This window comes from Leucopleurus acutus, assembly GCF_964270905.1.
Source record: "Leucopleurus acutus genome assembly, chromosome: 11".
Taxonomy (NCBI): Eukaryota; Metazoa; Chordata; class Mammalia; order Artiodactyla; family Delphinidae; genus Leucopleurus; species Leucopleurus acutus.
In genome coordinates this window covers 43,160,587-43,187,307 of record NC_139152.1, presented here as the reverse complement: position 1 = coordinate 43,187,307, position 26,721 = coordinate 43,160,587, and the positions used below count along the sequence as shown (strand labels likewise).

Genomic DNA, 26,721 nt, shown 5'->3' with positions numbered 1-26,721 from the left:
TCTCCACAGCCCCTTGCCCAATGCCTCTGCCCTCACCACCGCACAGCCTGGGCCCTGGGGCCTTGGCTTACCACAGGGGACTGGGACCAACCCCAGAACAGAGCCCCACTGATGGTGGCCACAAAGCCTGGGTGGGAGGAGGCCAGCCAGTCACTGCGTGGTGGCGGTGGCCATGGCAGCCCCTATCATCCTGTTCCAAGTCAGGAGCGCCCCAGGGGGGAGAAGGAGGTGGCATCCTGCCCCAGACAGTCTCGGCTCAGCCCCAGCTCTGGAGCTCAGGCAATAACTGGGAGCAGCCCCTCCCTCCCGCTATGGGAGAGGAGACTCCCCTGACCAACAGGGCCCCTCCCTCTCTCCAGGGGCGATGGGGCAGGAGTGTCTGTGGAGCCCAGGAGCTGGGAAAAGATAAAAAAGCCATCAGTGGCCCAGCAGCTCACCGTGCTCTTTCCCAGCTCTCCCGGCCTGCACTCCAGCCCTGCTGCAGCCATGAGGTCCTCCGTGTCTCAGCAGACGTACTCCACCAAAGGGGCCTTCAGCTCTCACTCTGCCAGCGGAGGGGGCGGCTCCCGGGCCCCCAGCAGCATCAGCTGGGTGACCGCGTCCCGGAGTGGTGGCAGCGGGGGGAGGGCCCGCTGTGGCCCCAGCACAGGCGGCTTTCGCAGCCGGAGCCTCTATAACTTGGGGGCCAGCAAGAGTATCTCGGTGAGCGTGGCTGGAGGGACCTCATCTGGACAGGCCCTGGGAGGCTTCGGCCTTGGTGGTGGGGCCTATATGGGCCCGGGGGCTGGCAGGCAGACGTTCGGGCCTGCCTGTCCTCCTGGAGGCATCCAGCAGGTCACTGTCAACCAGAGCCTGCTGACCTGCCTCAGTGTGGAGATCGACCCAGAGATCCAGCGGGTGCGCACCCAGGGGCGGGAGCAGATCAAGACCCTGAACAAGTTTGCCTCCTTCATCGACAAGGTGGGCCGAGGTGGAAGGAGGCAGGGAGGGGCCATGGAGTGCAAGCCAGGCCCCTAAGAGAGGGTGGGCTGGGTGGAGGCTGGTGCAGCCCATGTGCACTGGGGCCTGAAGTGGATGGAATGACCTTTGGAGCACTTCTGGCCTGAGCGTGGGACGCCTGGACCCGAATGGCTGGACCGTCTTTACTGTAGTTGATGGTGAATCTCGAGTCCACTCACGAGGCCTGTTGGCCCAGCCTAGCTTGACCGTGTTGCAGCCTTTCTTATAGTCGTCATTAATGGGGTTACACGGCAGCCTTGTCCCCCAATTAAACAGCGAATTGTCCTCATTGCTCTTCTTAGTGGGGTGGCCCTCACTGCCTCTTGTTGTTTTATAGCTGGGAAAACGGGCTCAAGTGTCAAGTCTCCAAGGAACCCCATCTGTTGCCTGTTCTCTTGGTTTTGGAGGAGGTCTAAGGACAAAGATGTGATCAGGACACAATGGTGGGGGGGGTCCTAGGGGAAGTCTCCTTTTCCCTTCTCCAATTCTTCCTCGCTGTTCCAACAAAGGAGCTCAGTTTGGGGTGGAAAATGAGCATGGTGGTCACCAGGTCACCATGACCCGGGGATATGCAGTTTGATCTGTCCCAGATCGGGAGTGTCCTGACTCCTCCTCTTGCCCTCAGGCCAACTAGGGAAGCTCTTGTAGTAATCTCTGGCATTTCCAGGTCCACTTTGCTGCATTGTCTACCTCTACCCCGAGCCCCCCCCAGGCAGTGGGACCATGATGAGGAAAATCCTGGTGGATGACCATACCTTGGTTCAGTGATTTGTGGGTTCCCAAAGGATATTCATGTCCCCTTTCTCATATGATACCCACAGTGTCTCATTAGAAATCAGTCTAGTGATAGTGTGTTCCTTTTTTTTTTTGAAGGATTATTTATTTACTTATTTTTGGCTGTGTCTGGTCTTGGTGGCGGCATGTGGGCTTCTCTCTAGTTGTGGCGTGCAGTTTTTTTTTTCTCTCTCTAGTTGTGGCGCACAGGCTTAGCTGCCCTGCGGCACGTGGGATCTTAGTTCCTTGACGAGGGATAGAAACTGCGTCCCCTGCATTGGAAGGCAAATTCTTTACCACTGGACCACCAGGGAAGTCCCGTGTGTCCATTTTTAAGAAGAGAAAATTGAGGTCTGGAGAGGTTGAGTGATTTGCCCAGGATCATATAGGTACTTGGAGGCAGAGGTAGCCCTGGGACTCAAGTTCGTGGCATAAAGAGGTCTTTTTGTCACTGCTGCCTAGTGCCCTGGGGCCATGTGACTGTGGGCCTGGGGTGCTGTGGAGGTGGGATCTGGAGAGACCTGATGGCAAAGGGTGAGGCAAGCTGTTCTGCCCACCTCCTCACCTTTTCCCCTAGTGACTTTTGTTTCTTTTGTGGGACTGTCTCAGAGGTCAAACAAGCAAAACCTTCTCAGACTCTCAGAACCATGGTCTGGGAGCTGGGGCCTGACAGGTTGTCCGTGTCTGGTATCCTGGAATCCTGGTTGGGCAGAGAACCCCCCTGGGGGCCCATTAAGTTCACGCCATGAGCACCCTTCTGAGTCTGTAGAAATAGGGCTGGACATCCATATTTTAAAAATTAAAAAAATGTGGGGCTTCCCTGGTGGCACAGTGGTTGAGAGTCCGCCTGCCGATGCAGGGGACACGGGTTCGTGCCCCGGTCCAGGAAGATCCCACATGCCACAGAGCGGCTGGGCCCGTGAGCCATGGCCGCTGAGCCTGCATGTCCGGAGCCTGTGCTCCGCAACGGGAGAGGCCACAGCAGTGAGAGGCCCGCATACCGCAAAAAAAAAAAATAAAATAAAATAATTTAAAAATGTCAAATTTACAGAAAAGTTGCAATAATGGTACAACATATTCCTATATTTCCTTTCACCCAGATCCACCAATTTTTAGCATTTTGTCACATTTGCTTTCTTCCTCTCTCTTTCTGTATGTATATTTGTATATATCCATATGTACCTATATATACACGTATACTATATATGTATCTGCATTAAAAATTTTGATTTTGATGCAGAATTGAGGCTCAGAAACATTGGTCTAGTTTGAGTTACCCAGGATAAGTGAGAAAGGGAGACCCAGGAAGAAGTGACTTGACTTCTTCCTGGGTCAGGAAGTAAATGACTGACTGAGCGGGGCTTTTTTTTTTTTTAATTTATTTATTTATTTTGGCCACGTTGGGTCTTTGTTGCTGCATGTGGACTTTTTCTAGTTGCTCTGAGTGGGGGTTTCTCATTGCGGTGGCTTCTCTTGTTGTGGAGCATGGGCTCTCGGCACGCGGGCTTCAGTAGTTGTGGCTCGTGGGCTCTAGAGCACGGGCTCAGTAGTTGTGGTGCACGGGCTTAGTTGCTCCGCGGCGTGTGGGATCTTCCCAGACCAGGGCTCGAACCCATGTCCCCTGCATTGGCAGGCGGATTCTTAACTACTGCGCCACCAGGGAAGTTCCGGAGCTGGGCTTTTATGTTTATTAACTCTTTAGAGTCCTCGTCATTGGATTGGACTGTCTTTTCCAGCAAAGACTGTTCACTCAGGAACTCCTCTCCACAGCAAGACAGAGGCCCTGCACTGCCCTGTGGTGTCCTGGTCAAGACAGATGGTGACGATGGGCCAGGTCCTTGGTCCCTCCTGGGGCTGGGGCTGGCGCCAGCCACCCTTCTTGCTCTGGCTCAGGTGCGGTTCCTGGAGCAGCAGAACAAGGTGCTGGAGAACAAGTGGGCGATGCTACAGGAGCAGGGCCAGAAATTGGGCATCATCTGGAACAATCTGGAGCCCCTCTTTGAGTACTTCATCAACAACCTATGGGGGAAGCTGGACAACCTCCAGAGCGAGCAGGGGAGGCTGGACTCAGCTGAAGAACGTGCAGGATCTCGCTGAGGACTTCAAGAGCAAGTGAGGAGAGCTGGATAGGCTGGGGCCATGTGGGGATGGGGAAGGGTCAGCGTGGGAAATCTCCCCAGAGAGGGCCAACCTATTCTTGGGTCCAGGGACCCAGCTGGGGGAGTGTCCAGACAGAGCTGCTTCCCTCGGGGGCTCAGGTCCTGGACCCATTGCCTCCTGGAGGATTGTCACACTGTGTACTATTGTAAGATGAAAAAATATTATAAGGTAGGGAGAAAAGTGTAATGAACATTTATGTTCTCATTACCCAACTTTAATAATTGTCTACTCATAGCCAATCTTATTTTGTCTACACCCCTACTCACTCGCTTTTCCTCTTCCCTTATTGTCTTGAAGCAAATCTCAGCCATCATGTCATTTCATTCACAACTATTTTTACTGGATATATTCATATAGTTCATCTGCATAACGTGACTTAATAACACACAAACACAATGCCCTAAGAACACCTAAATCTTTTGAAACAATAATCCTCAGTATCACCAACTATCCAATCAACAATTGAATTTCCAATTGTTCCATAAATGTCATAAATTTTAAAAATACAGTTTGCTTGAATCAAGATGCAAATAAGGTTCACATATTATGATTGGTTGGTCTGTATATTTGTGAGTTTAAGGTATAAACTTTCATATCTTTTCCCATTGCTTGACACTGGCAATTTCTAAACCTTAAATTCTCTGCAAAAGCAGTTGAAGAGAAGTTGGTGTTTTCAGTGACATCCTATTGTAGAAAGTGAACGCAAAGGTTAATCATTGTTGACACATCTTCAACCTGTTCCCATAAAGCCTCCCAAGGGCGCTGATCCAAAGAGATGGCTGCTCTGAATTGCCATATTATTGCACAAATACTGTGCTCATTTCCTCAAAGGAAGTGGGAGGAATGTTTAAAGACTGTATCCCTGTTTCTTCATTGGTTAGCTGCATTACAGAACTGCTCCCCAAAGGTGTTCTTGGCCATTGTGGGACCCATCAGGGCTTCCTTAAAGCCAACTGAGTTCAATGTCTTAAAAGGCAGAACTGGGCGGAGCCTGGGCTGAGTCTTCCCTGTGTAACAGGTATGAGGATGAAAGCAACAAGCACACTGCCGCAGAGAACGAGTTTGTGATGCTCCAGAAGGTGAACGAGGTGGCAGGGAGTGCGGGCAGGTGGTCTTCGGCTGCCAGGGTGCTGGGCTGACTCGGAGAGAGGCGAGAGCCCTGGGGGCTGAGCCAACCGCCCTGCTCTCTCTCTCGCCCCCAGGATGTGGGTGCTGCATACATGGGCCAAATGGATCTGCATGGCATGATAGACATCCTGATAGAGGAGATGGAGGTCTTGAGGCATCTTTATGCAGAAGTAAGATAGCCAATGGACAGGGATACTTACATTCACATACAGCTTTGGGGATTCCCCCTGGAAGTCTGATCAGAATTCACTAGTGCAACTTAATTGATAGAATACAGCACCTGGACCTGGATCAGTACTCGCTTCCATGTTTATGTGCTTATGATGGGCCAGGAACTGAGCTAAGCTTTTTACATAATCCTCTCAACAACTCCATAATATAGGTTCTATTATTGTCTCCCTTTTATAGTCAGGGACACTGAGGCTCTGAGTAACTTGCCCATGGTCACACAGCTAGTTAGAGGCAGTTCTGAAATTAAAACCTGGTCCTTGGACTGTTACACTGTTCCCCTTGTTGCCCAGTTTGTAATGGAGCAAGGGATACAGGAGCAGAGATGGACAGAGGGTGGGGACTGAAATTCCATGTGAGAGCAGGAGGAGAGGTGTGGGTAGCAGGTAGATCACAGAATCTACGAGGGGTCCCAGGAAACAAGGGGGCTTTGAAGACCAAGGTAAGAGGGTTGAACTTGACATGAGTTGATGATAGACTCTTAGATTCAATAGGGAGCCCAAGGCCAACCTTATGCTCAGAATAAGAGCCCTTTCTCTAATATCCTTGACGGGGGGCACGTAGCCTCTACTTGAATACTTCTAGAGGCAGGGAGCTCACTCTTTTTTAGGGCAGGCATTTCCATTATTGAACAACCGTATTGGAAAGCTGACTTGAATCTTCTTCCCATGACTTCTGCTCTTGATTGGCCCTGATTCTGCCCTCTGGGCTGCACGTATCCAATTGTCTTCCATGTGCCACATGTCTGTCATATGACAACAATTTAGTGGTCGGGATGATTAGTGAACTGACATTTATGGCATGTGAGAAAGTTGGGGAAACAGCATCCTTAGTCCAGAATCCAGAAAACAGAGAGGCGGGGAGGAAGGTTACAGATACAGACTTCTCTTCCTGCAGCCTAATATTGTACTAGTTTACGTGTTATTTTTAGAAGCCATTTCACAATGTTTGCCCCTTCAAAGCTCCCTGGGTTTTTTTACGTGAATGCCTTCAAGTGAGACATGCATCCCCTGTCCTCCAACTTCCTGTATTTGGGCAGCTGAATTTTTGAAACTGAACGCAAGAGTTAATGATTCCCCTTTTTCCTGTGAAATGTTATTGTGGTTCCATCTCATCATTTTAGGTCACTGTGGGTGCTTTGAAACTTGATTCTCCTATCCATATATTGGAGGTGTCCAAATGGATAAGTGGATATATTACTGACGCCCCAGCTTTGGGTTATCTGCAGACCTGATAAACTTTCAGTTTAATTATTTTACAACATTTCAGTGTAAATCATTGATAAAACACATTAAGGCAGACAGAGCCAAGAAAAGAGTCCTCGTCCAAGAGCTAGATCTTCCTTGGTGCCTTCCCACCAGGCTGATCTCATCACTCCACTAATAAATAATTTGTGTTTCAAGAGGCTCAGTTATTTTAAAATCCAGTTAACCATGGCATCATTTGGCCCACATTTTTCTGTCTTATTTTTAAGAATGTCAGAAAAAAAGCATTTCCAAAGAGAGGGGAAAAAAATCCGTCTTCCAAAGAAAGTCTTGGTCAAATGGCATCTGTGGCATCCTTTAGTAGTTTGGTAACACAGCCGTGGAATAAGATCTATTGGGTTTGACTTTTCCTTAGGGAAATCTTGCTGGCTCCATGCCTCTCACACACATTTTAGAATTCATTCTAGAGGTTCATAGGAGATTGATATCAAGTTTAAGTTGGAGAAGTCTAAATCTCTCCCCTTTGAAAATGAGGACGTTTTCATGTCTCAGGCTCTGGAAACTCTTCTACTGTCTATATTTCTCATGGATCTCCAGGGGTGTTTATTTCCTTGGCCATGGCCATGGGGTCCTAGGATTTGTGCCTCTGGCCTGGACCCCTGAGATTCCCAACAAGGCCAAGGTCTCTCATACCCTCAGTGTCTGTCTTGGCTTCCATTTCTTCTCAAGCATCCTGCCCTTTCCAGTTTGATGACTGTTTTCTTGATGGGAAAGGGCAAATGACATAGCAGTTGAGTTGTTGGCTTTGCCTGGGTCTTCTGTAGGGTTAGCCCAATGCTACCTCCCTGTTCTTCACACCTAGAGCTTATCTAATGACCCCTGTCCACTGGCCTTAGCGTTTTTCCAAGTACACCCTTGGCTGTGTTGTTCCCCTTCAAACATCTCTACACGCCTGTTGGGATGAGCTTGTTGGGGAGTGTTCTGTGCCATCATGCTGATTTCTTAGGTGCCTCCCCAGTTTCTTTTTTAGTGGGATCACTGATGGGCATTCACCATCCGGAGCTTCCTTATTCTCCTCTCTTAGGGTGGACTCTCCTTTAGGACAGGTCAAGGGTGCCTAGCTCCTCTTCTCTGAATGGGTAGGAACTAGCTTTCCTACTCTCTCAAAAAGCTTTCCCTTCCTTTGCTGTTCCCTGTCCATTTGACACATGTGGCTGAATACCTTCCACACGACCACAGAAGGACAGTCTGCCTTTGTGGGTTACCATGTGATGAGAGCCATGTTGGGACAGGGATAAGGTGCATGGAGCAGGCTGTGGCTGACCCTCCCTGGGAGGTCTGGGGGCATTTCAGAGGAGACAGCATTCGTGTTGGATTTTGAAGGAAGGGCGGGACTTCTGAAGGAGGAGCAGCGAAGGTCTGCCAGCCAGGGCCCCAGCCTGCACCATGACGCGGAGGCACCAAAGAGCACGGTGTGTTTGGGGAGCAGCAGGTGACCTGGCGTCAAGTGTGTGGGAGAAATGGATGAGGAGATGAACAGGGAAGGCGAACTGAGACCAAGCCAGGGTCACTTCCTGTCAGAGTTCCCCATGTCTGTGGGCACCTCCTTGCGGGGGAAGGAGTGAAGGCCAGAGCAGTCATTCCCTTGCTTGCATACCAGGCGTGATGGCTAACACTGCACTCAGTAATTGATTTCATGGTCTGGTTTTGGTCAAGCCAGATCTCAAGGAAATCCAGAAGGCCAGCCACCAATCCCTGGTGTGTTGTACAGGGCAGGAAAGTTACCTCGTGGCTTCCCTCTGGTCCGGGGGCTCCCTCCGGGATCCAGCTCCAGTACCCTCACTTCGCCCCTCTGGCTCCTTTTCCCATGCGTGGGTGCTCCCTCCCCTCAGGGCCCCAGATGTCTAAGGAGCTCACACCTTTAATCCACAGAGTTCTTCTCTCTCCACTAGCATTAGCTCTTTCTTTGGAAAGCCTGACCTTTTTATCCTCTAGTCCTAGCAAGAACACCTTTATCCACTCTTGATGGTGTCTGGTAGATAGTGTTTGCCTCCTTGTCTTAAAAATTCCAAGTTAATTTTCCTCAGGACCATGCTCTGGCATGGGACTGTAGAGGGACCCTGAGCTGGGGAGGGTGACGGGTGATGCTGCAAGATGATGCTGGCAACGCACGACTGTGACAGAATGACTTTTTCTGTGGCACATGCCTCACGGGTATCCTGACTGACTTTTGGAGAAGTCTGGGCAAATGATTCATTTTACTGAGCTCCCACCATGGGCCACGTATGGATCTGAATCCTCAGATCAACTGCATGAGGAAGGTATTATCACGGCCATTTTACAGAAGAGGAGACTGAGGCCTCGTGAGGCTTAGTGATGACAGTGGTCCCACAGCTGGTAGATGTCAGACTGGGGACTTGAACTTAGCTTTGTCTGTCTTTAGAGCTCATGTCTTTTTTTAAGAAAAAAATTTTAATTTTTTCTAGTACACTTTGGCCATGCTGCGTGGCATGTGGGATCGAACCTGCGCCTCCTGTTGTGGAAGCGCGAAGTCTTAGCCACTGGACCACCAGGGAAGTCCCTAGAGCTCAGGTCTTTTCACTAAACCATAAATATTTTAGTGATTGGATTTCTGCCCCCTCTCCCTCCCAACCCATTTCACCTTTTAAAAGAGAATCTAATTTGAGAATTTAAATCTATGTCCATACAGATGTCAGTTTTGGTTTTGCTAGTTCTTTCTTTCTTTTTTTATAATTTTATTTTTTAATTGAAGTATAGTTGATTTACAATATTGTGTTAGTTTCAAGTGTGTAGTAAAGTGATTCGGGTATATATATATATTCTTTTTTCCCTGATTCTTTTCCATTGTAGTTTATTACAAGAGGTAGTTCTTTCTTTCTTTATGCCCATCTCCATCTTAGTCTGTATCATCTCAGGTTCTGGTGTCAAACTTCCTGTGTTTGAGACTTAGCTCCTTGCTTAATAGTTTGTGATTTTGGGCAAGTTGCTTTCTGTGCCATTGGGAAAGGGCAGGGAATGAGTTAGTACCTGTCAAGTGCCTAGCACAGGGCCTGATCACAGGAAACGTCCACTAATGTGGATTGTTCTTGCCATTCTTCTATCTACTGTAATCCCACTGGCAGCAGTGAAGGGCAGCGTGTGAGCAAAGTTGGAGACAAGACCAGAATATGTTGGAAGGTACTGACTTTGAGGCGGAAGACTTTCTTCCCTTTGGGAGCCACTGAGGAGCACTGAGTGGATGAGGGATTTGATCAGAGCTGGGGTTTGGGGCAGTTTTTCTGCAGCCCAGGGCAGGAAGGACCACGGGAGAGACAGAGGCAGAGCCCAACTGGGAGTCAACACAGTCATGACCTAGTGATAAGAGCTGGTCTCAAAGCCCAACATACCATTCTCGGCATCTTTAAACGTCGTTTTAGGTGTGAGAGCTGATGGTCCTGGAAACACAGGGAGGGTCCAGAACATCAGCATGGACTATAGATAATTAGTGTATTCCAGAGGAAAACACTTGGGCTTTGGGCACTCACCTGACTGGTTCCAGGCTGGGCCCTGCTGGGTCAGACTGGATGACCTTGGATCTTGTGACCCTGGATGTGTCACTTCTTTTCTCCAAGCCTTGTTTCTCACCTGCCTATGTCAGGACCACTGTGAATGGTGATGCAAGTTGTTAAATGCCTGAGCAGAGAGTGGCGTTTGAATCAGGCCCATACTTGGCTGCCTCTGTCCAGAGGAGTGCTGTTTTCTAATTTGCACAGAAGCACCCTGTGGGCCAGCTGTGGCCCTGCCTGTCTCACAGGGTGTTCTGAGAATTAAAGGTGAATGTGCTGGCTCAGGCCTGGTACCAGCTGGAGTCCAGTCAGCACACATTCCCTTTCCCCTTCTTTAAGCTCTTGGAAGCCTGCAAATCCACACAAAGAAAGATGTCTATAAAACTGGGAGCCCCATTCCAGCTGGAGAGATTGAGGCCTTTCCTGGCAGTTGTAGCTTCCTTCTAGGGCGGAGCCTGGGGGGGAGAGCACAGGCCTCCTGATGCCACCTGGGGACCCCTGGCCTGGAGCATGGGCACTGGTGACAGCTATTTCTGTTTTTGCAGGAGTTGAGTCAAGTGCAGACTCACATGTCTGACACCAGTGTCATCCTCTCCATGGACAGCAATAGCAACCTTGACCTGGACAGCATCATCGCCGAGGTTAAGGTCCAGTATGAGAAGATTGCCCAGAAGAGCAGGGCTGAGGCCGAGGCCTGGTACCAGACCAAGGTGAGAGAATGGCCAGTCCAAGGATGTGGGCTAGGCCCGCACCAGGACCTTCCCCCATTGTGAGAGGCCTGGGCAACTGGGCTCCTTGGAGGTCCGGGGCCAAACACATCCAGCCTACACATCCTGCTGTGAGGGTGGGCCCAGGGGTCAGTGGTTACCCATGGGGGCCTGGAACAATCTGACAGCTCACTGTCATTTCTTTGCCTCCAGTACAAGGAGCTGCAGGTGACAGCTGGGAAGCATGGGGACAACCTGAGGGACACCACGAATGAGATCGCATAGGATCATAAGAGGCTTCTATGAACAACTATATGCAACAAACTGGACAACCTAGAAGAAATGGATAAATTCCTAGAAACATACCACCTACCAAGACTGAATCAGGAAGAAATCAGAAATCTGAACAGATCAATTACTAGTAAGGAGATTGAATCAGTAATCAAAAGTTTCCCAGAAAAGAAAATTCCAGGACCAGATGGCTTCACTGGTAAATTTTCACTGGTAAATTTAATGCCAATCCTTTTCAAACTTCTCCAAAACCCAAGAGGCAGGATAACTCCCAAACTCATTTTATGGGGTTAGCATCAAAGCCAGATAAGCACACTACAAGGAAAAAAACTACAGGCCAATATCCCTGATGAATATAGAGGCAAAAAAATTCCCAACAAAACACTAGAAAGCTGAATTCAGCAGCACATTAAAAGGACCATACACTGTGATCAAGTGGGACTCAACCCTGGGATGCAAGGTTGGTTTGACATACACAAATCAATAAATGTGATACATCACATTAATAGAATGAAAAATAAAAAAATCATGTGATTAAAAATCATATGATCATCTCAACAGATGTAGAAAAAGCATTTGATGAAATTCAACATCCATTCATGATAAAAACTATCAACAAAGTAGGTATAGAAGGAACATATCTCAGTATGTTCCTCAGTATAGTAAAGACGATGTATGACAAGCCCACAGAGAGCATTATACTTAGTGGTAAAAGGTCACAAGCTTTTCCTCCAAAATCAGGAACAAGGCAAGGGTGCCCACTCTCATAATTTCTACTCAGCTAGTACTGGAAGTCCTAGCCAGAGTATTCAGGCAAGAAAAAGAAATAAAAGACATTAGAATTGGAAAAGAAGAAGTAAAATTTTCTCTAGTTACAGATGACATGATTTTATATGTAGAAAATTCTAAAGGCTCCACAAAAAAACTGTTAGCTCTAATCAATGAATTCAGTGAAGTGACAGGATACAAAAGCAACATACAAAAATCTATAGTGGGGCTTCCCTGGTGGTGCAGTGGTTGAGAGTCCGCCTGCCGATGCAGGGGACACGGGTTCGTGCCCCGGTCTGGGAAGATCCCACATGCCATGGAGTGGCTGGGCCTGTGAGCCATGGCCGCAGAGCCTGCGTGTCCAGAACCTGTGCTCCGCAATGGGAGAGGCCACAACAAGTGAAAGGCCCGTGTACCACAAAAAAAAAAAAAAAAAAAATTATAGTGTTTTTAAACACTATCAACAAATTATCTGAGAAAGAAATAAAGAAAATGATCCCATTTACAATAGCATCAAAAACAATAAAATGCTTAGGAATAAATTTAACCAAGGAGGTGACAGGTCTCTACATTGAAAACTGTAAGACATTCATGAAAGAAATTGAAGAAGACACAAATAAATGGAAAGATATCTGTGCTCATGGATTGGAAAAATTAATAGTTAAAATATCCATACTATCCAAAACCATTTATAGATTCAATGAAATCCCTGTCAAGATTCCAATGATATTTGATATAGAAGTAGAAAAAACAATCTTAAAATTCCTTTGGAACCACAAAAGAACCCAAATAGCAAAAGAAATCCTGAGAAAGAAGAACAAAGCAGGAGGCATCACAAGTCCTGATTTCAAACTATATTATAAAGCTATAATAATCAAAACGGTAGGGTCCTGGAATAAAAACAGACACATAGACCAGTGGAATAGAATGGAGAGCCCAAAATACACCCATGCATGTATAATCAACTAATATTTGACAAGAGAGCCAAGAATATTCGATGTAGAAAAGACAGTCTTTTCAATAAATGGCGCTGGGAAAATTGGATATTCATATGTAAAAGAATAAAACTAGACCCCTATCCTACACCACTCACAAAATCAACTTGAAATTAATTGAAGACTTAAATTTAAGACCTGAAACCATAAAACTTTTAGAAGAAAACAGGAAAAACCTTCTTGACATGGGTCTTGGTAATAATTTTTGAGGTGTGTCACACCTAAAGCACAAGAGAGAAATTAAAAAATGAACAAGTGGATACATCAAACTAAAAAACTTCTGCACAGCAAAAGAAATGATCAGCAAATGAAAGTTCCACCTATGGAATGAGAGAAAATATTTGCAAACCACATACCTGATAGGGGGTTAATATCCAAAATATATAAAGAACTCATACAACTCAATTGCAAAAACCTCCAAATAATCCGAAAAGGAAGAGGACCAAAAAAAACATCTTTTCCAAAGAAGATATTCAACAGGTACATGAAAAGGATGAAAAGGTGCTCAGCATCACTAATCATCAGGGAAATGCAAATTAAAGCCACAATGAGGTATCACCTCATGCTTGTTAGAATGACAATCATCAAAAAGACAAGAAGTAACAGATGCTAGTGAGGATGTGGAGAAAAAGGAACCCTTGTGCACTGTTGGTGAGAATGGAAATTGGTGCAGCTGACTATGGAAAACAGTGTGGAGCTTCCTGAAAAAATTAAAAATAGAACTACCATAAGATCCAGCTATTTCACTTTTGAGTATTTATATGAAGGAAACAAGATCACTATGTTGAAGGGATATCTGCAGTGCCATCTTCATTGCAACATTAGTTACAATACATGGAAGACTTTGAAACAACCTAAGTGCCCACTGGCAGGTAAAGAAGATGTGGTTTATATAGAAAATGGAATATCATTCAGCCATAAGAAAGAAGGAAATCCTGCCAATGCTACAATATGGATGGACCTTGAAGGCATGATGCTAAATGAAATAACTCAGACAAAGAAAGACAAATACTGTATGATCTCACTTATATGTGGAATCTAAAAACAAAAACAAACCCAAAAAAACCCCCCCAAAAAACCTCATAGAAAGAGAGATCAGATTTGTGCTTACCAGAAGCAGGGTATAGGGAGTGGGGAAATTGGGTGAATGTGGTCAAAAGGTACAAACTACCAGTTATAGGATATGTTCTGGAAATGTGATATACAACTTGCTGACTATACTTAAAAATGCTGTATGGGATATTTGAAAGTTGCTTAGAGAGTTAATCCTAAAAGTTCTCACCACAAGGAAGAAAAATTTTTTTGTAGCTGTAAGAGGTAATGGACATTAACTAAACTTATTATGGTAATCATTTTGCAGTATATCCATATGTCAAGTCATTATGCTGTATACCTTAAACTTATACAGTGTTTAATGTCAACTGCATCTCAATAAAACTGGAAAAAAATCCACATTTTAATTAGACTTTGTGGTTCACAAATATGTTACTTTGCCTGTGACCTTCACAGCAGCCCCAGAATTTAGTAGGGGGCAAATGATACCCCTTTTTGCAGGTGAGGCAATTAAGGCTCACCGAAGTTAACTTTCACACCTGCAGTGGTATAGCTGGTGAGTGGTAGCCAGGGCTGCCAATTTCAAGCTCTCCACCCTTTCTTCACAGTGGCAACCTCCGTCCTACCTGTTTCCGTCACTCGCCAAATCATATGGAGCCTTCCTCCACTGTGTCTCTAGGAGTCACCCCTGTCCCTCTTCATCTCCACACTTCCCTACTCTGAGCCTCGGTCAATTAATTACCCAAGTAATTCCCCAACTGACTGACTTCCCAGCCCTGTGCCCTGCCACACCCCAAACCCTGCTGCCAAATCAATGTGCCCCTCCCTTCTCTGGCAGCCTTAGAGTTCCTGATGGAAGGGACCCTTCTTGATGCCCCCTCCACTCTTAGCCTGGTCACTCAGTCTCCCTAAAAGAGACCAGACAAGCCCCACGAAACTTCCACCAGGGTCGTGGGAGTGCCAGCAGAGGGATTTTGAGCCAAACCCTAACCACAGCTTAGGAACACAAAGGTTAGCACTTAGCAAAATTAACTCCACCACCTAGGTGGTCCCCCGCTTGGGGAGGCAGTCATACTTTCAGTGAGCTTTCTCTTCTCAGGGGGATGGAGTATAGAGCACCCCTGATAGGAATAATAACTAGTATTTACTGAGTGCTCACTGCCTACTGTACTCCTGTCAACTCTCCACCTGATTCACTCTTTACAGCAGCCTATGAGAGAAGTACTATTTTCATCCCCATCCTGCAGATGAGGAAACGGAGGCACGGAGTGATTAAGTAACTTGTCTAAGGTCACACAGTTAGTAAGTAGCTGAGCTGGGTATGCAATCCAAGAAGCTTGGTTCCAGAGCCCAACAACTGGGTTATGCTGTTTTATAGAAAAAGAAATTGAGAAGCAGGGGTACTGGAGCTGGAGAGATATCTGAGGCAATCTAGTCCAAACGTTTCTTTCTCTCTCTCTCTCTCTCTCTCTTTTTTTTTTTTTTGGTCACACCACACAGCTTGTGGGATCTTGGTTCCCTGACCAGGGATTGAACCCAGGCCCCGGACAGTGAAAGCATGGAGTCCTAACCATTGGATTGCCAGGGAATTCCCCAAACGTTTCATTCTATAGGTGAGAAAATGAGCTGAGAGAGGGGAAGAACTTGCTAATGACAAAGTAGAACAAGAAACAAATTTTTTCAGGTGGTAATCAGATTTTTTTAAAAAATTGAAGTATAGTTAATTTACAATGCTGTGTTAGTTTCAAGTGTACAGCAAAGAGATTCAATTATACATATATATATATATATATATATATATATCTTAACAGAGAAACAATTTTATTGAAATTATATTTACGGCTTAAAAAATAGAAACAGTTTTATCAAGTAACAAAACTCAAAGATTATACTATGGACCATGAAGATCCACTAATGATGTGTATGTTACTTAGAAATACTTGTGTAAAGCTGGGAATGGCCTGGACATGGGGTTTTGATGCTGAATTCCTGGAGCCTCAGGACCCCAGGGGCTGCTCTCAGGGGGTCCAGGGAGAGGCCAGCATGTAAGAAGGTTCACGGTTCCCTCCTCTGCACCAATCAGAGCATCTCTTCTTTTACTTGGTTTTCAAATGGGGCTGTGCATATGTTTTTGTTTTTGTTTTTGTTTTTCCTTTTTGCGGTACGCGGGCCTCTCACTGTTGTGGCCTCTCCCATTGCGGAGCACAGGCTCCGGACGCGCAGGCTCAGCGGCCATGGCTCACGGGCCCAGGAGCTCTGAGGCATGTGGGATCCTCCCGGACTGGGGCACGAACCCGTGTCTCCTGCATCGGCAGGCGGACTCTAAACCACTGCGCCACCAGGGAAGCCCGTGTGCATATGTTTTGGATGACAAGAATGGTTTTGCTGTCAAAGCATGTTGGGTAACCCCTGCTGACACATGCCCGGGAAGTGGGGGGAGACCAAGAATGCTCTCTACCCCTGGGAAAGGGGGGACCTTGTGTACAGACTCCCCCTTCCCGATTCTAAGGGCTCCCCACCCTCTCTCTGCCCTCACTGTCCCCTTGCCGAAATGCTGACTGGTCCTCTTCTGCAGAGTCTCTGATCCCCAAGTTGGCTCTGGCTCCCCACAGAGTGACTCTGGGGCTGCTGAGGCTGGTTGACTGAACGGGGTGAGGGCACAACCCGGTCAGGACAGGCGGAGGTGCTTTCCCACACCACACACCAGGTTTGGGGCTAAAAGACTTGGGATCCCTGTAATCCCAGGACTGAATGCAAGGGCTTGCCTCCCTGACCCAGAAAACCCTAGGCAAACACACCCTCCGCTCCGCTCCACACCCCTGTCAGCGGCTCATCCTTCTTTGACAAGATGGGGAACGGCTGCCAGTTGAGGAAGGGTCACAGAGGTTAAGAGTGGAACTGTGGAGGTGGGGTGGGAACCTGCTTTTAGCTGTCACTGCCAGGGGGAGTCACCCAGGAGCTGGCCCAGGAGCTGCAGGAGGAAACCTTCCCTTTCTCAGGGATGGAAACTCTTCTTTGCCTCTCTCCCTCGAGGGTCAACGCTCTCTTGCACACTGAAGGCATGCCTGCCTTCAGTTTCTCAGGCTGCCGTTTGAGGATTTTGTGAACCTCTGGCAATTCTGACTTCATAATAGAGCCACAGAATATGGCTCTAGTCCAGAGCTTTCTTCCTGTTTGGTTTGGGTTTATTATAGGATTTGTCATTTAGTTAATTTGGACTTACTTAGTTGGAGGACACAGAATTGGCCCCTCAGGACAGTGTCCTATATTATTGGATACTTGGAAGGACAGGGCCACATGATCCAAACAACCAGTCCTGTGGCAAAAGCAAGGACAGAACAAGCAGAGTGCTGGCCGGGACCCCGTGGCTACTCTGATGCACCACAAGCTACAAGTCTGTCAAGTTGCTGTATAGTTGTTTTTCCTACAGATTCTGATATACAGCATTGTGGTGCGGAGGTTAAGGTCACAAGCTTTGATGTTAGACAGACAGGACTGGCCTCCTACCTCCACCACTTCCTAGCTATGTGATCTCAGACAACTTACATAACCTCTCTGAGCCTCAGCGGCTGTAGCTCTAAACTGAGCATAACAACTCCTCTTTTTTGCAGGGTTGTTGTGAGGAAGGGAACCCCTACCTGAAAAGCACCCAGCGTCCAGCACGTGATGGCAGCTCTATACGAGAGTTCTTTCTACATGGAAAGCAAGGCGGGCTTTCCCTCATCTAAATTTTTATCTTAGGAATGGCGTCTGCCTCAACTTAGAGTTAGCTTGATGAGAAGTACATCAATTGGGGCTCCTTGGTTTGGGTGCCCCACAGGCATAAAATAAGATTGATTTTATATTATAGATTATTTCCCTTAAAGTCCCTTCCACCCCCGCTGGCTTTCTGTTTTAGGCACTGGACACAACTTAAGGACACAACATTTTCTCCTAGTATTGGGGTGTCACAGCTATAGACTACAAGACACAATGGACACATCACGAGATGCCTTGAGGCTGCACCCTGCAGATGCAAACCCTCCTCCTAGCCCATGAAAGTCCTCATCAACCCCCAGGGAGGGCAGAGCCTTTGCGAGCAGACTGATGTGGGTTCGGGTCCTGGCTCCACCACATGCTACTGTGTGACCCTGGGGGGCTACTTCTCCTCTCCGGGGCTTCCAAGTCATCATTTGTAAACACGGTTGTGATACTGACTGCAGAGGGCTTTTAGGAAGATTACATGACCACATGTATATAGAGCATTCAGTACAGTGCCTGGCATGAAGTTGGCATTCAATAAATACTCATTGAAAGGATGAGAGGATGTTCAACCTTGTCCCTCGTAGGAGATAGTCCTGGCTCTAGAACGCTCACTTACTACAGGTGGACGGACCATCCCTTGGGCTCTCTCCCATGGACATTTGATGGGGCCCAGGGGGTCTCCTGTCCTCCCTGCCACAGCACTTCCACCCACTCTCCATTTACTTAGAGGCCACCTAGGCAGGGGCAGGGAGAGCCCAGCAAAGGCTGAAGTAGATGGGGACAGAGGGTGGGGTGCAGCTCAGAGGTAGAGGGAAGAGAAGGGCAGGGAGAGGCAATGAGGGTAGAGGTGGGGAGAGAGGAGCTGGCCAGAGGAGAGAGCTCCCAGCCAGTCCAGCCTCCCCTGCAGCCCGATCCCCAAGACCTGCATCCACTGACCACCCTCTTCTCACCCCATGGGCCCGCCCTGCTCTCTCTCTTTGCACGGGATGGCTTGATCATCTTTGGGGTGGCCAGCTTTCATTCCGTCAGAGTCAGCTCAGGCCTGTGGGAATTATGTAGGCCCTCATCACTGCTGTTCCCCAGATTCAGAATAGCAGTCTCATTAGAGATTGAGAAGAGGGGTGAGGTTTCATCTAATTTCTCCTCAGAAGTGGCAATGGCAAAGCCCGGGCAGGATAAGAATGAATGCCTACCGACCTACTACATACCAGGCACTGTAGATACCTCATCTCACGGTCTATGAGGCAGGCGTCCCATATGATAGATGAGAGGATGGGTTGAATGGGTTCAGAGAGGTTAGGTGACCTGCCCAAGACTGCACAGCCAGTTAGTGGCAACAGGTGGGATTTGAAGACAGATCTGTTGCACTCAGTGAGGAAGAATTTAAGTTCGAGCTTAAAACTAGGGTTTTGTATTTGAAAACATTGCTCTGGGCAGAGGCTCATAGGTTTCACCATTCTGCCAAAGGGGTCCCCAGCACCTTGGAACAAAAAGTTCCAAGCTCCTACCCTGAATGCCGGGACCATTATGGGAAAACAGACCATGGCCTGTTCCGGTGGAGCCAAGAAAACAAGTGGGCAGCAAACTGAGTAGCATGGCATGCACAATAAGGACCCAGCCTGGAGAACGCTGACCTAGAATCCTGCCAACCCAGACTGGAAGCCCCGAGAAGAAATGCAAGTCTTGACGGCCCAAGGCAGGGTCAACTTTCTTCTGTCCCCAGCTCCATGCCTGGCACACAGTAGGTTCTCAATAACTGTGTGTCAAGTCGAGGTGAGTCTTGATCTAGGTTTGGAAGGCTAGAAGGCTGGAATATGGATTTCCCCTTTTGTATGACTACATGGGGCCAAGTGCACACGGAAGAAGAGTAATGAAAGTGACAAATAACAGTGCAGCCTCTGACGGTTTACAAAGCACTCATTCTTCTTAATCTCAGGATCTTGACAGAGGTGAAGGAAAATATTTGTAGTATTTTCAATTTATGGGTGAAGCAACTGAGCCCCAGAGAATGACTTGCTTCAGGTTTGCAGAGCATGCATGTGAAGTCAGGCCTGCAGGTTCCAAATTCTGTGGAGTGAGCGACAGAGCGATGGGTTGTCTTGTCTGGAGCAGGGAGGCCCCTGGAGGCTGGTGAGATGGGAGTACAGTGGGTGGGGGGCCTGTGACCCAGGAGGCCCTGCATCACCGGTTCAGCTTCTCCCGGCGGAGAGCATGCCCTCCGAATGACTTCTGTAGGTGTGTTTGTGACATGTTCAGCAGGTGTAAGAAGGATGGGCCAGTGCCAAAGGCCAAGCCCAGAGGTGTTTCAGATTTTTCCCTTGATGCCCCTGCAACCAAGCCCTGCTCTCCTGCACATATAAGAGACCCAGGCTACGGCTGTGGCAGTCAGTGGCCTGGCCCTTCTCGCTTCTCCCTGACAGCTCTGAGCGTGTTCCTCTCTCTCCAGCCATGCTCATCAGACAGCAGTGCGTCCGAGGCGGGCCCCAGGGCTTTAGCTGTGGCTCAGCCATCGTAGGTGGAGGCAAGAAGCCTGCTTTCAACTCTATCTCCATGTCTGGGGGCACAGGCTCCTGCTCCGGGGGCTTCAGTAGCAGAAGCCTTTGCAACCTCGGGGGAAACAAGAGCATCTCCATCGGCACGGCTGGCTGCTGGCGAGGCGCTGGGTTTGGGGCTGCTGGAGGTTTGGGGGCTGGCTGCTTTGGCCTTGGATTCGGTGGCTCCTTTGGTGGACGGGGCGGTGCTGGCTTCCCTGTCTGCCCTGCTGGAGGGATTCAGGAGGTCACCATCAACCAGAGCCTGCTGGCGCCACTCCACCTGGAGATTGACCCTGAGATCCAGAAGGTCCGGACCGAGGAGCGGGAGCAGATCAAGACCCTCAACGACAGGTTCGCCTCCTTCATTGACAAGGTGAGCCGGCCCCTTGGTCAGATAAGGTGGTAGAAGTCAGGGTTTCTGAGTCCTGGCATCTCAGACCTGAGCCTGCTGCGGACTTGGGAAAACTGTGAACTTCTCTGGGCCGCTGTTTCCCACCCGGTTAAGAAGAGTCATTACTCTTTCTCTTTTGTCCTGTGACTGGTGGGAAAACAGGCTGCTCAAAGCAGTTCAGTACTTGGATTTCCTGACGTGCTATGTGTTACTGGGCAAATCATTCAGCTTTTCTGGGTCCAGTCACCCCAGCTATAAAGTGGGTTCCTTGTTTCCCTGCTTCTTCTCAGATTTTGGTTTCATAAATAATATGGCTAATAATTTAATAGTTAATTAATTATAGTGAATATAATAGCGTAACGACTGACACTTCTGTTGTCAGAGCAGAAGAAAACCAGGCTGGTTTCCCAAATGAGAAAGGGAGTGACTCTAATGGCAGATTAGAGTTCCTGGTAGGACCTTGGAAGGTCATTGTGTTCATCCTCCTGATTCTGGGCAAAATTGCTCATTCTGGGTCTGTTTGAAGAGGATAGGGGATGGCTCTCTGATTTTCCTTTTTGCAGTCCACTTCCCTACTCCATGCAAGGTCTGGAGGTTCAAGTCTTTTCTGCTGTATGCTGTGCTGCTGTATGATGGATGATAGCAAAGAGATTAGTTCCAGAGAGTCATTAATCCAAAGATGAATGATTGAATAGATGGCTGTAGCACGTTTGGCCCAGGGTGCCCTGGTTCTCTGTGCATCGAAGTCTTACTTCTCTTAGATGATGGGGCAAGAATGAACAATCTGGGAGTAGATCGAGTGGGAATATTTGCTCTTCTTGCTAGTTTGAATTAACCCATAGCAGCTTAAAAGGGCTTTATTGTGACTCTAGGACCTATAGATGTGAAAGTAAGACCAAGGCTTGGGTGCTTCCTTGTCTAGTCTCCCATCATCAGTTTAAGTTCAAACTGTGATCAGTCACCCTTACCAGCTTTTCTTACAATTCTGAAGCACCTAAAGTGGAAGTATCATGCCAAACCCTGGTTTATCTGGCTAGATCTCTTCCTAGAGGGAAAGTTCAGGGAAGTCCTCTTGCAGCAGTGAGTCTATGAGACTCAGAATATGTCTAGGGCTTGATCTTAAGTATTTATACTCAGTTGTGCACAGGTTCACAGGGACACACCAGGTCCATTTAGAAGAAAGCTTGTTTAAAACATCTTCAGTGAATTTATCATTCCTTTGCCTTGGGTCAGGATCACTTTGAATGCAATAGCCCTTAGGCTGTGGTTGTATCTCCTAAGTTTGTTTTATTTTATTATTTCATAGAAGTTCAGTATTCTCAGCAACTCATCCCTTCTCAGTACCTCTGGATCCCTGTGGTCGGGAAGTTGTTCTTGCTGCACAGTCAGGCCCCGATGCTTGGGTTCTGCTCTGCTCTCCCCAACACACGTGGCCCACTTGCTGCTGTGGAGCGGGGCCGCCATGTTGACCCCAGCAGATAATGCCTGGAGTTGCAACGTGGTGGCCCTACTCGGATGGCTCTTGGGCTCCCTGGTTAGCTTGGATTGACGGGGATGGTGTTGGCCAGCCCTCCTGCCAGAGATTCAGGCCCTCATCTGTCGGTTGGTCCCTGTGTTAAATACAGGTGCGGTTCTTAGAGCAGCAGAACAAGGTTCTGGAGACCAAGTGGAACCTCCTTCAGCAGCAGGCGACAACCACATCCAGCAAAAACCTTGATCCCTTGTTTGAGGCCTACCTCAGTGCCCTGAGGAAGCAGCTGGATACCTTGACCAACAACAAAGGAGGCCTGCAGTATGAGTTGAAAATCATGCAGGACAGCGTGGAGGACTTCAAGGCCAAGTATTTGGGGAGGGGATGTGACAATCTGCCCAGCCATGCCCCAGGCCCCCCGGGTTCCTCTTCATCATTTAGAATCTCAGGCTCTGAAGAGACCCCAAAGGGTCAGGGAGGACCTCCAGTCTGTTCCCATGCTTCTACATGGTCACTTTTTTAATGGGGTGAGGTCTAGTAACCCTAAGTTGCCCCAAACAGAAAATGAGTGATGTATTCAGAGAGCTGGGCTTGCCATATACAAATAAGATAAAAAACCAAACAGATGGAAAGTAATACAGCAGGGTTAGAAGAATACAGGCTGTAGAGATAGATGGACTTGCTTGGCATACTGATTCCTTCACTTACTAGCTGTGTGATCTTGGGTGACTTGCTTAACCTCTCTGAACCTTAGTTTTCATCATCTTTAAAATGGGGATAATAGTTCTACTTTATAGGTTGTGAGAATTAAATGAAATTAAATGAGATAGAGAGAGCTAGTAGCATAGTGCCGGACATAAAATGAACATTGAATGCAGAGTAACTCTTATTAGGCTCATTATGGGATGGAGCTGAGAAAAATACCAGGTCCCTCTCTCAATTCACCTCACACCAAAGAAAAAGAACTGGAGTATTGGCAACCCTCCTGAGAATTTAATCCACCCAATGGCCAAAGGACAGCCCTTCTATGGAAATAAAGTCGACCAGATCATTGCTGGTTCTCCTCCTCACATCCTATCTCTTGCAAACAGTCTTTTTAAAATTTGGTTTTCACTTCTCTGAGTAAACTAGGGTCTAGACTGGTACCTCATATGCTGTAATTACTCAATAAATGTAGGTAGAATGAATATCTGTATGAACGTGGGAAAATGTAGCCAATTAGATGGATTTTTCCAGGTAGTTAGATGTTTGAAAACCAGCAGGAGAGAGTGAGAAACAGTAGCTCACTGTGGGGCTTTTTTTTTTTTCTTTTGCGGTACGCGGGCCTCTCACTGTTGTGGCCTCTCCCGTTGCGGAGCACAGGCTCCGGACGCGCAGGCTCCGCGGCCATGGCTCAAGGGCCCAGCCGCTCCGCGGCATGTGGGATCCTCCCGGACCGGGGCACGAACCCGCGTCCCCTGCATCGGCAGGCGGACTCTCAACCACTGTGCCACCAGGGAAGCCCTTGTCTTTTTTTTTTGCATCTTCCCATCCCTAGGTATGAAGATGAGATCAACAAACGTACAGCTGCTGAAAATGACTTTGTGGTCTTAAAGAAGGTAAGGGTTGAAGGCGGGTAGGGATGTGCTCCCACTTCCCTCAGGAGTGGCCTTTGGCTTGAATCATGGGTTTGGTCCATCCCTCTCATCTCCACCCCACTTGGTACTATCCAGATGTCACTGAACTATGAATTAAGGCTGTGAAAAAAAAGCCCATTTGGGTAATTAACTTCCATGTCTGCAGTGGCTTTAGGGGCAGAATAGGCCAAATGATTAGTCCCCCGCCACCTCACCTGGTGCTACCTTGTGTGTCACATAACACTCCCTGCCCCCTATTGGAATGCCTGTACCTTGTCTCTTATCCTCCCCCTTCCTCTGCAGGACGTGGACGCCACCTACATGAACAAGGCGGAGTTGGAGGCCAAAGTGGAGGCCCGTAATGATGAGATCAACTTCCTGAGGGTCCTCTATGCTGCGGTGAGGACTCCATTCAGGGAAGGGACTCCTCCATCTGTGAGGCTGCTGGTCGGAATTGACAGTTCGTTGAAAGGACTCCAGCTCCCTTACTTCAGGGCCGTGGGCTCTCAGCAAGGTCATGGATAGAAAGGGTTGAAGTGAGAGATTCAACTGAGAGGTCTCAAAACCAGAGGCTGTCTTAGAAGATTAGGTCTAAAGATTGCATGGGACAGAAGTTATTGCTGTCTAGCATTTCTCTGGTGAAATAGATCCATTCCCTTCCCTTCCATGTAACATACTCAGGGCCCCCTGACCTGGAGGAGCTTAGGGAGCAGTAGGGACTACAAGCATTGCTTTTCTGACTTGAGATATCGCCAACCACTTGATTTCTACATAGAAATTTACCCCTCCTCCTTCTCTGTATGCAATGCCAAGTTGGCTTCCATCTGAGCCTGTGGCATGGCCATTTCCATGGTGATGGCAGGTCTCTGGTGTCAGAGATTAGGGAAGACTCTCCAGGAGGCCTGATGTGAGACATTTTCCCTGCAGGAGCTGTCCCAGATGCAGACCCATGTCAGCGACATGTCTGTGGTCCTGTCCATGGACAATAACCGCAACCTGGACCTGGACGGCATCATCGCCGAGGTCAAGGCCCAGTACGAGGACATCGCTCAGAGGAGCAAGGCCGAGGCCGAGGCCTTGTACCAGACCAAGGTGGGTGTTGGGGGTCTCTCAGGGACCGAGAGTGGCTTCTGGGGCTCTGCTTTTGATGTCTGTGAGCAGATGAGCACCAGCTCGAGCCCAAGAGAAGTGAGGGGCAAAACTGGTTCTTCTGGGTGGCACTGATCCTGGTCTGCCTGGAGACAGCATGACATTTTGTATCATTCCTGCCACCTGTGGCTATTCTTGCTGAGTCCACTTGAGAATAGACTCTACCCAAACACCCCTGACCCATGATTCCCTGTGTCTCCTGGGTCTCAGGTCCAGCAGCTCCAGGCCTCAGTCGAACAACATGGTGACAGCCTGAAGAGCACCAAGAATGAGATTTCAGAGCTTAACAGGATGATCCAGAGGCTGCAGGCTGAGATCGAGAATGTCAAGAAGCAAGTACGTGTCGCCTCTACCCGGCCTCGGTACAGGGCCAGGGGCCTGAGGCAGATGCCTCCACAGTAGACAAGCAGATAAGGCATCAGCCCAGAAGATCCTGAGCTAGTCTGCGGGGGATTTGTAGCTCTTTGCATAAGTCATACCCAGATCTTTTCAGCAATATCCTAGTTAACATGACACGATAACCTCAGCAGATAAGTTTTCCTGGCTCTTTTTCATTGGTTTTGCTCATTTTGTCTAATCAGTCTGGTGGGGGCATCGGTGGACCCTAGCTGGAGTGAATAAAATACATAAGAGTCAGGGAAGGTGGGGAGAAGGACAGACAGAATCCTGACATCCTAACCCAAGCAAAGCTGCTACGGGAGAGGGGACAGGTTTAGAGGTCTTGACAGCAGGACCCTGGTGATCGCCTGTCCCGTGCCCCTGTCTGCAGTGCCAGACCCTGCAGGCATCCATGGCTGGTGCAGAGCAGCGTGGGGAGGCGGCCCTGAAAGATGCCCACGGCAAGCGCACAGAGATGGAGGGCGCCCTGCAGAAGGCCAAGGAGGAGCTGGTCCGGATGCTGCAAGAGTACCAAGAGCTCATGAGTGTGAAGCTGGCCTTGGACATTGAGATCGCCACCTACCGCAAGCTGCTGGAGGGCGAGGAGTGCCGGTGAGGGGGGCTAAGGCAGGGTGGGAACAGGAGGAAGGGAGAGGGTCCAGAGCCATGGCCAGTCCGGGACACCTCTGCTGGACCACTTGCTTCTGTGCCGGTGTGTTATGAATCAGGACGGTGTTATATAACAGGTTCACATTCAGGCCTCAAATCTGGCTGCTGAAGGATGGGAGGGTGCTTGATACCTGCTTGTTGAACCAAGTGTGGCTCCATGTTTGCTGAGGTTCACTGCTCTTTCTGTTGCCCACAGAATGTCTGGAGAATGCCAGAGTGCCGTGAGCATCTGTAAGTACCATCTGCCCCCGCTGTGGCCATTTGTTCACCCCGGTTTGGGGTGAGATTCCTGGTTTCCAGCACTGTTGGAACGACCATGTCCTTGTCTTTCTCCCGCAGCTGTAGCTGGGGGTGCTGCCAGTGCAGGAGGCGTTGGTGGAGGGTTAGGAAGCTGCTCCGGATTTGGCCTGGGTTCTGGCTCCGGAAGTGGTTTTGGGTTTGGTGGTAGTGTTGGTGTCGGCGGTAGTTCCAGCAGCAAGATCATCTCTACCACCACCCTGGCCAAGGGATCCCACCGATAGAGGAGGTGAGGTCCCTGCAGCCGCCTGAGGCCAGCCTGGTCCATTCCTGGTGTCTCTGCTTGCTTCACCTCCACCTCCACCCTCCCTTCCTGGGGCTTATCTTACCAATGCCGCCTCAGTGCCAGGGCATGGACTCTGCTCTCTTGAAGTTTGGTAGCTTCTTCCTAATTTGGGCTTGCTGACCCAGCTGGAATGGGAGAGGCGTCAGCTGACTCTTCACCTCCCACGGACAGAGGAGAATCCAGCCAGGCGCTTCATCTCCAGAATTATTAGGGTCGCATATATCCCCACCCAGCCCAATGCCGCCTCCTACCAGATCCCGGATCTCCCTCTGCAGCAGGACCAAGCTCCTTCTCCATCACTTGGCGGCCTCT

The 26,721-nt window shown here is 48.6% G+C and overlaps 1 protein-coding gene across 1 annotated transcript; it reads left to right on the top strand.

The window, feature by feature from the left end:
* Nucleotides 1–486: 486 nt before the first annotated feature.
* LOC309968928 (keratin, type II cytoskeletal 4-like) lies at nt 487–26,347 on the top strand (the record flags this gene model as incomplete). Its single annotated transcript, XM_082850443.1, is given in 17 exon segments — nt 487–960; nt 3,667–3,842; nt 3,844–3,885; nt 4,952–5,012; nt 5,136–5,231; nt 10,606–10,770; nt 10,981–11,046; nt 17,486–17,537; nt 20,065–20,525; nt 22,169–22,383; nt 23,552–23,612; nt 23,934–24,029; nt 24,558–24,722; nt 24,990–25,115; nt 25,549–25,769; nt 26,023–26,057; nt 26,166–26,347. Coding segments are annotated over 17 exon segments (2,694 nt in total).
* Nucleotides 26,348–26,721: the final 374 nt, after the last annotated feature.